Genomic DNA, 15244 nt, shown 5'->3' with positions numbered 1-15244 from the left:
ATTCATCATAATCTATGTTTATTGTCAGACAAAACTATTGCTCTGCCAGCCAGTGGTGCAGCCTACCATCAATGGTATTCGTCAAGTTTCAATGTGGAATATATAGAATGTTCAGCACCCGAACATAGATAAAAGTCAACAAGGATAAAATGTATTGGTTACTATCCAACTATTACATCGCTACACTATAGAATAAATGCCAAACTTTTTAGTTATTTTAAGATAAAATTGTAGGACTGTATTTCAGAAAATTGTTTAGCTATATTCAAGATAAAATCATGAACTAAATTCTAAAAATAATAAAATAATTTGAAATGTAAAATGAAAATATTTGATTTTATATGCTGATTACATATTAGTGAAGGAAAGTATTGTCAAGGAATGATGACAAAGAATAATTCAAATAAAAGAATACAAACAAATTGGTATTAATACACTCAGTTAGAGACAGCAACTATACACTGACAGGTGATTTCTAGGTTAGAGCGCTATCGGCAGGAGCTCCGATAAACTGATTTGTTCACTACAACTGCATGATAAGGAATTACTGCACTTAATCTTCACTACAAAATACAGTTCAAAATGGTTTTAGATTTTACAATACTATATAAAATGTAGACATGAATACTTTTTGTATCCTAAGTAAATAATAGTAGCAAAATATATAAGTATGAAGCAAAAAACAGAAGTATAATGTAGTTAAAATTTATTTTGTAAATTGAATAGATTAGAAAATAGTAAACACCTCAATATTTAAAAATATTTATTTCTTTTGGTTTTAAAAACATTTATCCATGTGAAATTTTTAATGGATACATTTTAAAACTTTTACATGTAACGTAATATATGTCTCTTCATACTGTATGCTCTCGTAAAGGTTCTTCCACATATTGCACATCTATATGGTTTCTCGTTTGCATGAATCACTGTATGTGACGTCAAATCACTATTTCTTTTAAAATGTTTTCCACAAATAGTACAATTATAAGGTCTCTCATCTGTATGAACCAATGAATGTGACTTCAATTGAGCAACTGTTTTAAAATTCTTTCCACATGTACATTTATCGCATTTCTCCTCTATATGGACCAATTCATGTCTAATCAAATTTGTTTTTCGTGCAAAGGATTTTCCACATGTTATACAAGTGTAACAGTTCTCTTTTGTATGGAGCTTTATATGTTGATCAAACTATATTTTTGTGTAAAGGATTTTTCACATGTATTACAAGTGTAACATTTCTCTTCTGTATGAACCTTTGTATGGTTATTCATCTCTGCCTTTCTTAAAAAACCGTGACCACATATCTTGCACTTATAGGATTTCTCTCCTGTATGAATCATTGTATGTGCATTCAAATAACCTTTTAGTTTAAAGGATTTTCCACATATGGTACATGTATAAGGTTTATCATTGGTATGACTAACTATATGTCTCTTCAAACAGGATTTTCTTGTAAAGGATTTTTCACATACTTTGCACTTATGGGGTTTCTCCCCTGTATGTACCATTGCATGTGCATTCAAATTACTTCTTTGTACAAAGGATTTTAGACATAAGGTACATTTATAAGGTTTCTCTGTTGTGTGAATTTGAAGATGACTTTTTACTTCATCTAGTTTGAATAATGTTTTTTCACATGTACAACATTTGAAGGGTTTCTCTCCAGTGTGTAATAAATAAGTGCATCTTCATAGTCGATCTGGTTAAAAAACCTTGCCCACATATTGGACAAGAAAGATTTCTGTGGTAAGTTAATATTGTATCCATTATTTTACTGTTTCAACCTACAACAAAAAATTTTGTTATAATTTAAATTATGGTTTAACAAAACAAATTACTAAATTTAATTTGTTTAGGGCTACAAAATAATATTTATGGTTGTTCTTTAAAGTGTACAACATTAGAGATATCAAAATAAGTATCTATTTATAAATAATTGTTTTTCTTTTTGAATTTGTTTGGCTCTGCTACATGACCGATTTCATGATTAGGTCTTAAATTAAAGGTATACAAGCATAGATTCATCATTAAACATCGGCATATATTAATCTATAATCTCACTTGGTTTAAGTATACAAAATCTACTGTCCCATATAATCTAATATATAAAATTCTCGTGTCACAGTGTTTGTCTGCAAACTCCTCCGGAACGACTTCACCGATCGTTATGAAATTTGGTGTGTAAATTCTATAGGTATGCGAATCGGACGTAAACTATTTCCCGTTTCGAAATTCTTAAAAGGGCTCCGCCCCAGTGGCTCTGGAGTTTCCCATGTTAACCTTATGAGAAATGGAATTAATGAATCTTAACAGCTGTTTCAATTAAACAAGTTGGTTCTGTTCTATGATGTTCAATAGCATTAAAGTTACAAGGATTACCAACAGGGTGCAGCACTATTATTTCTTTTACATTTATGATAACAGCTAATTTGCAACCAAAAGGTGAGTGAGCGTAGCGAACGAACTTCAACCTGGAGGCGAGTGAGCGTAGCGAACGAGCTAACCTGAAGGCAAGTGAGCGCAGCGAACGAGCTCCAACCTAAAGGTGAGTGAGCGTAGCGAACGAGCTCCAACCCAAGGTGAGTGAGCGTAGCGAACGAACTTCAACCAGGACGTGATTGAGCGATGCGAACGAGATCATCTTGAAAATTAAACGTAACGGTACTTTCTTTCCATCGGTCTGTCTTAGGGGAAACCTATAACTTAGGCGATACGAAGTTCGCCGGGTCAGCTAGTTCATATATAAGTTAAATTTAATTTCTTTTTTTCAAGTTTGTTTAGCTCTTCTACCTGACCAATTTTCATGTTTAAAGTCCCAAATTAAAAGTATGCACACAAAGATTTAATATCAAACATTGGCAAATGTTTACCTATCGTATTTCTTTAACCAAAAAATATAATTTGATTCATTTTTTAATACTTATTTCAATTTAAGATACATTTTACCAGTTATAAGTTTATAATTCTATATATTTTGGTCTAAAAATTTTTAGTTAAATATTGGCTTTCATTATGAATCAAGTTATCATGGCTATCAAGTTTTTAAATCAGATGACTTTCAAGTAAACACAAGGTAAACAACAAACATTAACATGACTAACAAGTTTTAAATTATTCAGTAGACCTAATGTATTAAAGTTAGTAAATCAAATATTGAAAACCATTTTTTAGAAGTTGAATCAGCTGCCAAATGTAGACTTGTTACTCTAAAAGCTGGTAATCCAAATGGTTTCATTTGTATTAAAACTTATATGGAGTGGTTGAGAGATAATGTAATTTACCAACTAAAACACTATCAACAAATACATGGAAGTATAAAATACAACATGTTGTTAGAATGTAAGTTTTCAAAATCTGAAGATGAGTTACAAACAAAAAGTTTTAAAACTCAAAACGTAACAGTTTTCAGTTTAACTGATTTAAATCAACAATATACAAGTAATATAGAAAAGTTATTACTGGAAAAATCTAATTTAGAAATACGTGGATCAGGTTGGGCAATTTACACGATAGTCAAACTTGAACTTCGCATAAACAGATATGAACCAGTTTGGGGATCACACTGTTACAAAAGAATCAAACTACCCTCTTTCATAAATGGTAAAAAATCTCTTGTAAACCCTTTTCGTACAAGTAGTATGAAAACTAAATGTTGTAGTAATAACAACATATGTTTCAAAATAGCCATAATGGGTAAACTATTAGCAGATGCTAAAAAAGATTACCACAACATTTTAAATTACTTCAAATATGTATCTATAAGTAATCGTTATAACTGGTGTATTTCCTTTCCTGTTAAACTTGACGAGATACAAGTATTTGAAACCATAAATAATATATCAATTAACGTCTACACACTAGACAGTAAGAATAAAAAATAATTCCCCTTAAAGTGACACCCCAAAGAAAACATGATCATTGAGATATACTATTGTAGAGTAACCATTACATGTGGATAAGAAATTTTGAAGCATTCATAGGTAAACAATTAGTGAAAACATCATCTAGACTGTACATTTGTAGACAGTGTTTCAAACATTTCTATAAAAAACTCCATCTTCTGAATCATGAAACCGTCTGTGCAACAACTCCCTCAGATCCAATTGTCACACTACCAAAGACTGGTACCAAACTGTTCTTTAAAAATTACCACAAACAGTTGAAGATACCCTTTGTCATTTACTGTGACATAAAAAGTAAGTTAGTCAAAGAGGATACCTGTGAACCAAATCCAAATACATCGTTCACTCATCGTATAGGTACATACTCAATAGAAAGTCTCACATACAATATCATGGATGAATCAAGTAAAATAATACGTACACTTACTTTTCCAGACATATCCACATTCATGATATCATTAGAAAGTGAATGTGAATCAATAGGAAGGATATATAAAAGAAATATCCCTCCTAACTGGTATCCTCCCAAACCACAAATCAATGACACCTGTCACATATGTGGTCATATTCTTGACGACGACTACGTCCTTGACCATAATCACGTAAATGGAAAAGTAAGAGGGTACGCCCATTCATCATGTAACTTTAACTATCGTCTACCACACTTTGTTCCTATAATAATTAAAGATTTCGGAATAGAACTGTTAAACTACTTCACCAGTGTCAATGCAAACATAAAATTCATCCCATTCAAGGGACAGATAGAGAAGTTCTTGTGCATAACAAAAAGAATCAAGAACACGACAATGAAGTTTTTAGATTTCTTCCAATTCATCCCCGATGATATACCATTCCATCAACTAGAATCTATACGATCAATATGTATAGAGAACTATAACCTTGACATCTTCCACTACCTGACAATAGGTTCTTACTGTTTCGACGTCATGCTCAAAGTCACTAAAGTCCAAATAGAACTTTTAAACGACATAGACATGTACAACATGATAATGAAAGGAATAAGAGGTGGATATACATCCGCAATTAAAAGCTATGCAAAATCAAACCACCACACTCTTCCAAACTATAATGCCTCAGAACCAGATTCATTTATATACTTTTACGATATAATAGGTCTATACGCCACTATAATGTCAACAGAACCACTTCCACTTGACAATTTCAAATGGATTTCACCATCAACATTTAACACCACCAATAATACTACCAATGGTACAGGTTACATTTTAGAAGTAGATTTAAAATACCCTTACAATACCAATCACATAGACTATCCACTGTGCCCTTACCACGATGAAGGTACAGGAACATTAATATCTTCTTTCAAAGATAGAAAACATTACGTGATCCATTACAAGACCTTAGAACAAGCTCTGTCAATGGGCATGATACTAGAGAAAGTCCATAGAGTAATTTCATTTAACCAATCATGTTGGTTAAAACCCTACATAGACATAAACACCCAATTACGAACAACCTACTCACATGACAAAACCCTCTCAAATTTCTTTAAACTGCAATCGAACTTAATCTATGGCAAATCAATAGAAAAAGTAACTGAAAACCTAAACAAATACTTCCTGTACAACAACACTAAGAAACTCATGTACTTAATAAAACAACCAACGTTCATAGACAGACTAATTCTAAATGAAAACAATTATATAATATTCATGAAAAAGAAAAGGGTCCAGTGCAAGAAACCCATACCTGTAGGATTTTCAATACTAGATCTAAGTAAGAGATACATGTACCATATGTATTACAATAACTTGAAAAAGTACTTCCCACCGTTCAATTTAATATACACAGACAACGATTCATTTGCAATACAAGTATTCACTGATACTACTTCATTTACAAAAGATCAACATTTCATTTCTAATACTCTCTTAGGTAAATTCAAAGATACATCTCCTAATAATCCCATTCTAGAATTCGTTACAGTAAGAAGTAAAACATACGGGTACAGGACATTGAAAGATACCATACCACGACTAAAGAATTTACCCAAATCTTTTAATTTTACAAACTATAAAAACATACTACTATCCATTAAAATGTACAACACCTATAACAGAGTAATTGATAATAAACTATACCAAGTAATACAGAATAAAGCAGTAATAAAAATAAAAACACACACACACACATAACACAATGACATCATCATGAACAATCACCATCTCACTCTCATTCTCTCTCTCTCACTCACTATCACTCCTCTATCTCCCCTCTCTCTCTCTATCTCTCTCTTTCAATACCCCTCTTCCTCCCCCATTTTCTCTTTCACTCTCTCTCTCTCACTCTCACTCCCAACTCACATTCTCTTTCTCTCTTTTCAATACCCCTCTACCTCCCCCATTTTCTCTTTCACTCTCTCTCTCTCTATCACTCCCACCCCCAAACATTCTCTATCCCTCTCTCTTTCATTACCATCTTCCTCCTACATTTTCTCTTTCATTCTCTCTCTCTCTTTCATTCTCTCTTTCACTTTCAATAACAAACACCAACCCTCAACTTTCAATCACAAATACACATATATGAAAATTTTCAATTTCATTTCAATTCTCCATAAAATCATCTCCAACTTATAAAACCATAAGTTTTATGGTTATTTTTATGGTTTTATGGTACTACTCAGGTTATTAAAAAAAAATTTATTGGTATGAAAGTTGTTAAATAAATTTTATAGCATTTGGACTCTTTTTATGACAGTAAAGGTTTTTTTACTTCTGTCTTTAGTCCGAATTCTCATCAACCAAGTGTTGCCCACTAGTTTTGTTACTTGCATCACGCCAAAATATGTAAGCATTTGCTGCAATCGCCAAGACAGTTCGGTATTATGTCGACGGTCGGTTTGGTCGATGTGTGACGGCTTTCCATGTCGATGTTCATGATTGATGTCTCAAATTGAAGGTTTGCACACAGAGATTTCACATCAAGCATCGGCATATATTTATCTACAGTCCCACTCGGGTTACATAAACAAAATTTGCTCCCCCATGTATTTCTTATGGCAGTAAAATTTGGTTTTTCTTTTCCGAGTTTGTTAGGTTCATCTACCGGACCGGTTTTGTTATGATTGAGGTCTCAAATTGAAGGTATGCACGCACAGATTTCACATCAAGCATCATCTACTGTATTACTCGACCAAAAAAAAATTTGATTTATTTTCAAATGCTTGCTTCAATTTAAGATTTATTTCACCAGTTATAATTATACAGTGTGATTGAAAAGTCCCGGAATGGTGTAATATGTTTTTTAACATTATAGATAAAGTAATAAAATTTGGCACATCAATAATAACCATGTCTACTCTTTCAAGCTATTATTACTTTTTTAGATAAAGTAATAAAATTTGGCACATAAATAATAACCATGTCTACTCTTTCAAGCTATTATTACTTTTTTACCTCTTAAGGGGCCCGTGAGGAGTAAGACAAAATTCTCAAATTGCAGCATAGGTCAAGTTTGGTATCAAATTAAAGGTCTTATTTAACTTAGTAAAACGCATTGCCGCAAACCCTAACTCAAACGGACAACTCAGTCAAAAGTGGCAGCCATTCAAACATTTCTTGAATCTGCCATTTTGAATCTTTAAACGAAGGCCATTTTTTACCCAGTTGTTATTTTGAGCCCAAATTTGCGGCATTGTATTCTACTTATAAATACCTTTAATGTGATCTGCATATCGACCTATGCTTACGTTTATGATTTTCTTCCGACTTCTAGCGGGCGCCCCACAGTTATATAATAAGCTTTGCAAATTCAAGGAATCTTTGAACAGCTGTCTTTTTTACTCCATTGTCCGTTTCAGTTCGGGTTTGTGGCATTGTGTTTTATTAACAGATACCTTTACCTTGATACCAAACTTGACCTTTGCTGCTATTGAAGAATTTTGTCTGACTCCTCGTGGCCTTAAGGGATAAAAAAGTAATAACAGCTTAAAAGAGAAGACATTTATCGCTATAATTGATTTACCTAATTGATTTACCAAGTTTCATTCCTTTATCTATAATAGTATATTATGACTTATAAAAGATATATTACACCGTTCCGGGACTTTTCAATCACACTGTATAGGCCCTAATCCTATATATTTTGGCCTAAGAACCTTCAGTGAAATACCGGCTTTCATTTATCCTAAGTTATTAGTTATTCAAATCAGACAAGTTTCCAGCAAACGCAAGGTGAATAACCAACATAAAAATTATTTTTTATATGGTTTTCTATGATTAAAAATCAATACCTCCTGTATTGTTTGTTTTTGATGATGATCAGTAAGTTATAGGCTTTAATTTGAGCTATTGATCGTTTGAATCACTTAAAAGTTCAAGAATCAAAATACCAAGGTGTCATATAATTCCTTTCTATCTGTGCATTGTAACATCTGTTCAAATGTTTAGAAGTTGTTTTTGTTTACTATGATGTTAGTTTGTTTCATATTGTTAGTTCTATATCATGGTAGATTCTATGTTCAATAAAGCCTAACTAAAGGTAATTTCGTTTATAATGGTTTTATTCATTCAATCTACAACAATTTATTGAACATAGAAGATTTTATTAAAATATACATCAATCTTTTTTCTTGGAACGGATACTCAGACCTGAAAGATTTAATGCCAATCCTAATGAAGTCAATGAAGTCAAGATTGGAAACACTGGTTTCACACTTTTGAAAACTTTATTGAAACTAGTAAAATCAGTGAAGAATTGAGGCTTAAAGTATTAACCAATTTCATTTCACCATCCGTTTATGAATATGTAAATGACTGTGAAACATACAAACAAGCAATTGATGTGTTAAAAAGGTTGTACTTGAAACCTGTCAATGAAATTTATGCACGTCATACGTAGAAATTGATACATACGTAGAATCTCTGAAGCGACTTTCCAAAGATTGTAACTTTAAAGCTGTCAATGCTGTATCAAGTAGAGATGAATATATCAGAGACACATTCATTGATGGCTTGCTAGTACCTCACATTCGTCAACGGTTGTTGGAAAGCTCTACTTTGTCTTTAGATGAAGCAGTTTCTCAAGCCAAATCACTCGAACTTGCTAAATATCACTCTGAACAGTACAACTTAGACAAGTGCTTACCAACAATCAACGCTGCAGCCTCAAAACCTATCACTGAAAAGAATCCATACTTGTCCAGTCCTGATCCAACACCTTCTGCTGCCAAGCCAGAATCGTATCCATCTCAAGAAAATATAGCGTGTTCACTCAATCAGACATGTTACTTCTGCGGCTTTAAGAAACACAATAGAGCTGTTTGTCCAGCTAAAGAAGCTATATGCAGAGGATGCGGCATTAAAGGTCATTACCAAAAGGTATGTAAAAAATCCAAAACACCAACTTCTACAGTAAAGGCATCAGTCCATCAGTCAAATTGTATTGCCTCAGTACCATCGTGTTTGATTAAAGCTGTAGTCCCAGTACAATTAAATGGAGTCGATGCATACGCTCTTATAGATACTGGTAGTTCTGGTAGTTTTATCAATCAAAGCTCAGCACTTAGATTCAACATCCCTGTCATTCCATGTAATGGGGGAGAGGTATCAATGGCTTCCACAACTCTGCGTTCTTCAATAAAAGGGTACTGTAAAATCAATCTTAAATTACAAGATCATACTTACAAGAATGTGGTCTTCAGCGTACTTACAAACTTATGTTCTGACATTATTATAGGACATGACATTCTAAAAAGACACTCAAGTTTACAAGTACAATTTGGAGGAAAAGAGTCGCCTCTCAACATATGTAGTGTGGCTTTAGCTAATGTTGAGCCAGTAGAACTATTTCGTAATCTATCTCCAGATTGTAAGCCTATTGCAACAAAATCTCGAAGGCACTCAGCAATTGACGAACAGTTTATTGAAAGTGAAATTCAATTACTGTTAAAAGAGGGTATTATTGAAGAAAGCAGGTCTCCATGGAGAGCACAAGTCCTTGTTGTTTCATCAGATAACCACAAACGGAGAATGGTTGTTGATTATTCACAGACAATTAATCGTTTTACAGAACTTGATGCATTTCCACTCCCTAGGATTGATGACATAGTCAACAAAGTAGTTTCATACAAAGTTTATAGTTCTATTGATCTTAAGAGTGCCTATCATCAAATCCCAATAACAGAAAATGACAAACCTTACACGGCATTTGAAGCTTGCGGGAATTTGTACCAATTCACACGAGTGCCTTTTGGAGTTCGTAATGGTGTCCCTGCTTTTCAACATACGTTAACCAACATAATCACTTATGAAAAACTTGAAGGTGTTCAGGTCTATCTGGATGATATAACAATCTGTGGCAATGATCAGGCTGAACATGACAGGAACTTGAGCAATTTTATGAAAGCTGTTTCCAAATATAATCTTACCTTGAACAAACATAAATGCAAGTTTTCTACAGCCATGATCCATCTATTAGGTTATGTAATCAGTCATAAATCAATAAGACCAGATCCAGATCGTCTGCAACCACTTCGAGATCTTCCCATTCCAACCAACTCAAACTCTCTTCACAGAGCTCTTGGTATGTTCTCCCACTATTCACAATTCATTCCTAAATTTTCTGAGAAGGTGAGCTGTTTAAACAGTAGTTCATTTCCACTGAATGAAGAAGCTAAATGTATATTCCAAAGACTTAAACAAGACATTGTTAATGCAGTAACTTCTTCGATTGACTGTGATGGGTTGTTAACAGTTGAAACTGATGCATCAAATCATGCAATAGGAGCAGCTTTGACTATTGATGGTAGACCCGTAGCGTTTTTCTCTAGAACACTTACTAACTCAGAACAGAAACATTCATCTATTGAGAAAGAAGCATATGCAATAGTTGAAGCGTTAAGAAAATGGAGGCACTATCTCATAGGCAGACACTTTCGCCTTATAACAGACCAACGATCTGTAGCATTCATGTTCAGTGATCGGAATGCAAGCAAAATCAAGAATGATAAAATAATGAGATGGAGAATTGAGTTATCCTGTTATAAGTATGAGATCATTTACAGAGCTGGAAAAGAGAACAAAACAGCAGATGCTTTATCCAGGGTGTGTTCATCGATGGAAGGAAGTTTATCAAACCTTGTATCACTACATGACGCTTTATGTCATCCAGGAGTGTCTCGAATGTATCATTGGACTCGGAGTAAAAACTTGCCTTATTCACTGGATGAGATCAGAAAAGTAACTTCCTCCTGTCGAACCTGCTTAGAGGTAAAACCTCGATTCCACAAACATGAAGGACAACTTATTAAAGCTACTCAACCATTCGAAAGACTGAATATAGATTTTAAAGGGCCACTTCCTTCCAAGAGTAGAAATCGTTATCTTTTAATAGTCGTAGATGAATACTCTCGATTTCCATTCACATTCCCTACTCAAGACACAGCTGCTAGGACTGTTATTCTGAGACTTAAGGAACTTTTCTCAATGTTTGGAGTACCAGCTTATATTCATTCTGACAGAGGTTCATGTTTTATGTCTCAAGAACTAAAATCATTTTTATGTTCACTAGGAGTTGCTACCAGTCGTACAACAGCTTACAATCCTCAGGGCAACGGACAAGCTGAGAGGTATGTTGGTATTATATGGAAGACAATCGAACTATCACTTAAAAGTAAAAATCTGGACATATCTGATTGGGAAAAAGTACATTTAGAAGCTTTGCACTCTATCCGGTCGTTATTGTGTACTTCAACAAATACAACACCGCATGAAAGACTATTTCTCTTTTCTAGAAGATCTAGTAATGGTAAGACAACTCCATCTTGGCTCATGAATCCAGGTCCAGTGCTCATGAAACGGCCTGTCAGGAGCTCGAAATACGAACCACTCGTTGAAGAAGTACTACTCCTTGAAGGGAATCCTGAGTATTCTCACATAAGATATGCAGATGGCCGTGAAACTACAGTGAGTTCCAGGCAATTAGCACCTGTAGGAGAAGTGTCACATCATGAAGAAGACTCAAACTCCAATCTACGACATGAAGAAGACTCAAATCCCAATCTACGACATGAAGAAGACTCAAACACCAATTTACGACATGAAGAAGACTCAAACACCAATCTACAAATAAATGAAAGAAATTCTCAAGTTGATGCTGGACCTGAGCCTATCTTCCAAGACGAGGAAAGACTGAATCAGGACCAGATTGCTCTAAGGAGAAGCTCCAGAAGTAAACACCCGCCTTTGTATCTAAAAGACTATGTCAGCTAGGAGGGGAAGAATGTCATATAATTCCTTTCTATCTGTGCATTGTAACATCTGTTCAAATGTTTAGAAGTTGTTTTTGTTTACTATGATGTTAGTTTGTTTCATATTGTTAGTTCTATATCATGGTAGATTCTATGTTCAATAAAGCCTAACTAAAGGTAATTTCGTTTATAATGGTTTTATTCATTCAATCTACAACACAAGGTACTGTATTACTCCGTCAAAAATTATAAATTTAATTTTTTCTTGGATATGATATTTGTTTCAACGCTGCTGAGCAGCATGGGCCCTCTAGTACAATTTAAATCAAAGTAACCTGAATATCAAGGTGATAACAACTAATGGTTAGTAGAATAAACAATATTCTATAGTTTAAGGAAGTATTGAAATCCAACAGTTCTACCCTGTAGAGTTACGGTACCTATCATTTTTGAGGTCAGCATAAGCTCAATAAAAGAGAGTAGGTATAATGACAGATTTGGTTGAAAACTACTGTATTAAGAGAGAGAAATATGCATAACATAGAATATTGTTCCCTGATTTCGCTTTTCCACCCTAAAATATAGCTAATTTTGATTAGAATGTCTAGTAATAATTAAAAAAATTGGGAACACATAAATTACCATAGTATTGGTTGCTGGTCTACTCTTAATTTTTTCAATCAACTTCGCTTGAAAATTATTAAGTGAATGAGCATCTTTCTTCATCAATGAACGAAGCCGCTTTTTTGGTTGTTTCTGAGGTTGAAGCGCCACATTACATGTCTGCGTAGAAAGTGGATTTAAGCACCATCGGCAACAAATGGACCTGATATCGAGAGTGGAGTTTTCTTCCTCTGCCTTTAACAAACATTTGTGCCTGAAAAGCAGACAGTTTATAGAATACCGCTAAATGAAGACTAATAACACCTTATAGAGTATTAACTCATAATGGCTATGAAATGGGCTCAGAGGCTATGGAATAGGTACTGGTACGCTACATTCCTGCTTGTGAAAAACTACTCTCACAAAGTAGGCCTAAAGCAGTTAAGCCTGGAGGCTGGAAATACTTGTAGGCTACATATTTCAGGAATGTTGAGTGTGAGTGTTTGTACCAATCCTACAATCTGATCAATATCCACTGTAATGTGGTTAGAATTGACGTTTCCACATGTCCCCATACACAAGATGGCTTTCCGTCATCAGCTAAGAGAATGGGAGGGGGACAGTGTTGCAGTTTTTAGCAGAAAGGTTGGGCAGTGGCTTCTAGACTAGCCTAAGTGATGACGCTACCGAAAATCATCAGATCCCAGTTTAGGGCATGAGTTTTTTTAAATCTCAAAATTATTATAAGACTAGCAGAGTACCTGTCCTTTGTACGGGGTGGGCACATAAGTATAAAATGCTTATTACAGTTATAGGGTACTCAAGCTTTGCAAATTTGCAATGGGGGAGGTCACATTTTGATAAAATTTGCTTCTTTAAATTTATGGTATACTACTATACTATAGTATTACCTACACATCTACCATAGCCATAATGTTCCACCACTTCACCTGAACAAAAGAGGAAAATAAATTATACAAAATTCTCAAAATATCAAAAATTATTAGTGAAATTCAAAACATAATCGTAAATGTAAACAATCCTACTTTGACAGTTCTCATTGCATATCACAGGTTTTTGTTCTACAAAGCAGATCTAGACTAATTTTTAATGTGTGTGGAAGGCTTTTAAATGCCATAGGTCTTATACCCAATTTTAAATAACAAAACTGTTTTTCATAAATTACGGACGATGGAAAAGGTAGTTGTGTTAAGCTAAAACATCACATTCCTTCAACGTAACATTGACACAATGTGTCATAATATATACGAGGGGTACAGTTTCTTAACTGGGCTATGCTATCGATTGAAACTATCGAATTGAAGATATTGATTAATTGATAGTTTTAAGTTAAATATATCTATTTTAAAATTAAACATCATAACCTATCCTAACCAACCAAACTTGCTGATGGTGAAAAAATCGCATGAAGATTTACTAATCGAATCGATAGTTTCATTCGATATTAGCATAGCCCAGTTAAGAAACTGTACCCCACCATCAGCAAGTTTGGTTGGTTAGGTTAGGTTATGATAGTTAAATTTTATAATAGATATATTTTAAAATATCGATTATTAATCAATATTTTCAATTCGATAGTTTCAATCCATATTAGCAAAGCCCAGTTAAAAAACTGTACCCTTTTGTTAAATGTACTTACATTAAGTTTGACTTGATAACGCATACATTTCTTTCTTGATTCAGTGTATTATTCAAAAAATCGTACAACGCCAATACATTGTCTACTTCCATATCATTAATTTTTCGAGATCAAAATATGAATACAACAAAATGATTTAATAAAAATTACTATCAAGTATAAATGGTCGAATTTTAAAAAAGTGCTTTAACCAACCTCTGAACTCTCAGGGGTCGCTGTCAATGCGCCACCACGTCAAACCGCCACCTCGGTGTTTTGGTCAGAGGCGTCAACCCGCCACCACAAAAAAACCGAGGTGGTGGGTTGACGTGTACGTACATGTCAACCCACCACCTCGACAACAGGCCACCACGACAACCCACCACCACACAATTTTCCGAGGTGGCGGGTTGTCGTACACACTCAAGTCAATGAGCCACCACGACAACATGCCACCACGACAACACGCCAACACCAGTTTTTATCAGAGGTGGCGGGTTGTCGTGAAGCTCCATGTTCGATGTCGGCAACCCGCCACCTCGTACGTAGGCGACAACGTGCCACCCTGTCAACCCGCCACCACTCTTTTACGAGGTGGCGGGTTGACGTGTACGCTCAGTGTTCGGTGCCGTCAACGCGCCACCTCGCTCATAGGCGACAACGTGCCACCTCGACAACCCACCATCTCGCGGTTGGATTTATCAATAAATAAATCGGTTGGATTTATATTCTGTAGCATTAAATATATTGGTACTTTGATTCAGTTAATTTAGAGAAAGTTAATGTACCTAACTCTTAAATAGCATATCTGGACATTTTAGTTTATTTTCGGAAGAAAGATTGATAGGTAATACGTGGGTAATACAA

The 15244-nt window shown here is 34.4% G+C and overlaps 1 protein-coding gene across 1 annotated transcript in view; it reads right to left on the bottom strand.

Annotated features, from left to right (window-relative positions):
- The window catches only part of LOC129001723 (uncharacterized), a 29558-nt gene extending 14959 nt beyond the window's left edge, over window positions 1–14599 (bottom strand). Inside the window, exons 1-2 of the mRNA XM_054429128.1 lie at window positions 14399–14599; window positions 12778–13012 (exon numbers count right to left, since the gene is read on the bottom strand). Of these exons, the coding sequence (XP_054285103.1) occupies window positions 12778–13012; window positions 14399–14490 (327 nt within the window). The 5' untranslated portion in view covers window positions 14491–14599. The remainder of the gene's footprint in view (window positions 1–12777; window positions 13013–14398) is intronic.
- Between the last annotated feature and the right edge of the window lie 645 nt (window positions 14600–15244).

This window comes from Macrosteles quadrilineatus, unplaced genomic scaffold (assembly GCF_028750875.1).
Source record: "Macrosteles quadrilineatus isolate MER2022 unplaced genomic scaffold, UCM_ALF_1.0 Scaffold_8__2_contigs__length_117827958, whole genome shotgun sequence".
NCBI lineage: Eukaryota > Metazoa > Arthropoda > Insecta > Hemiptera > Cicadellidae > Macrosteles > Macrosteles quadrilineatus.
The sequence above is the reverse complement of the archived record's forward strand: the minus strand, read 5'-3'. Positions and strand labels throughout refer to the sequence as shown.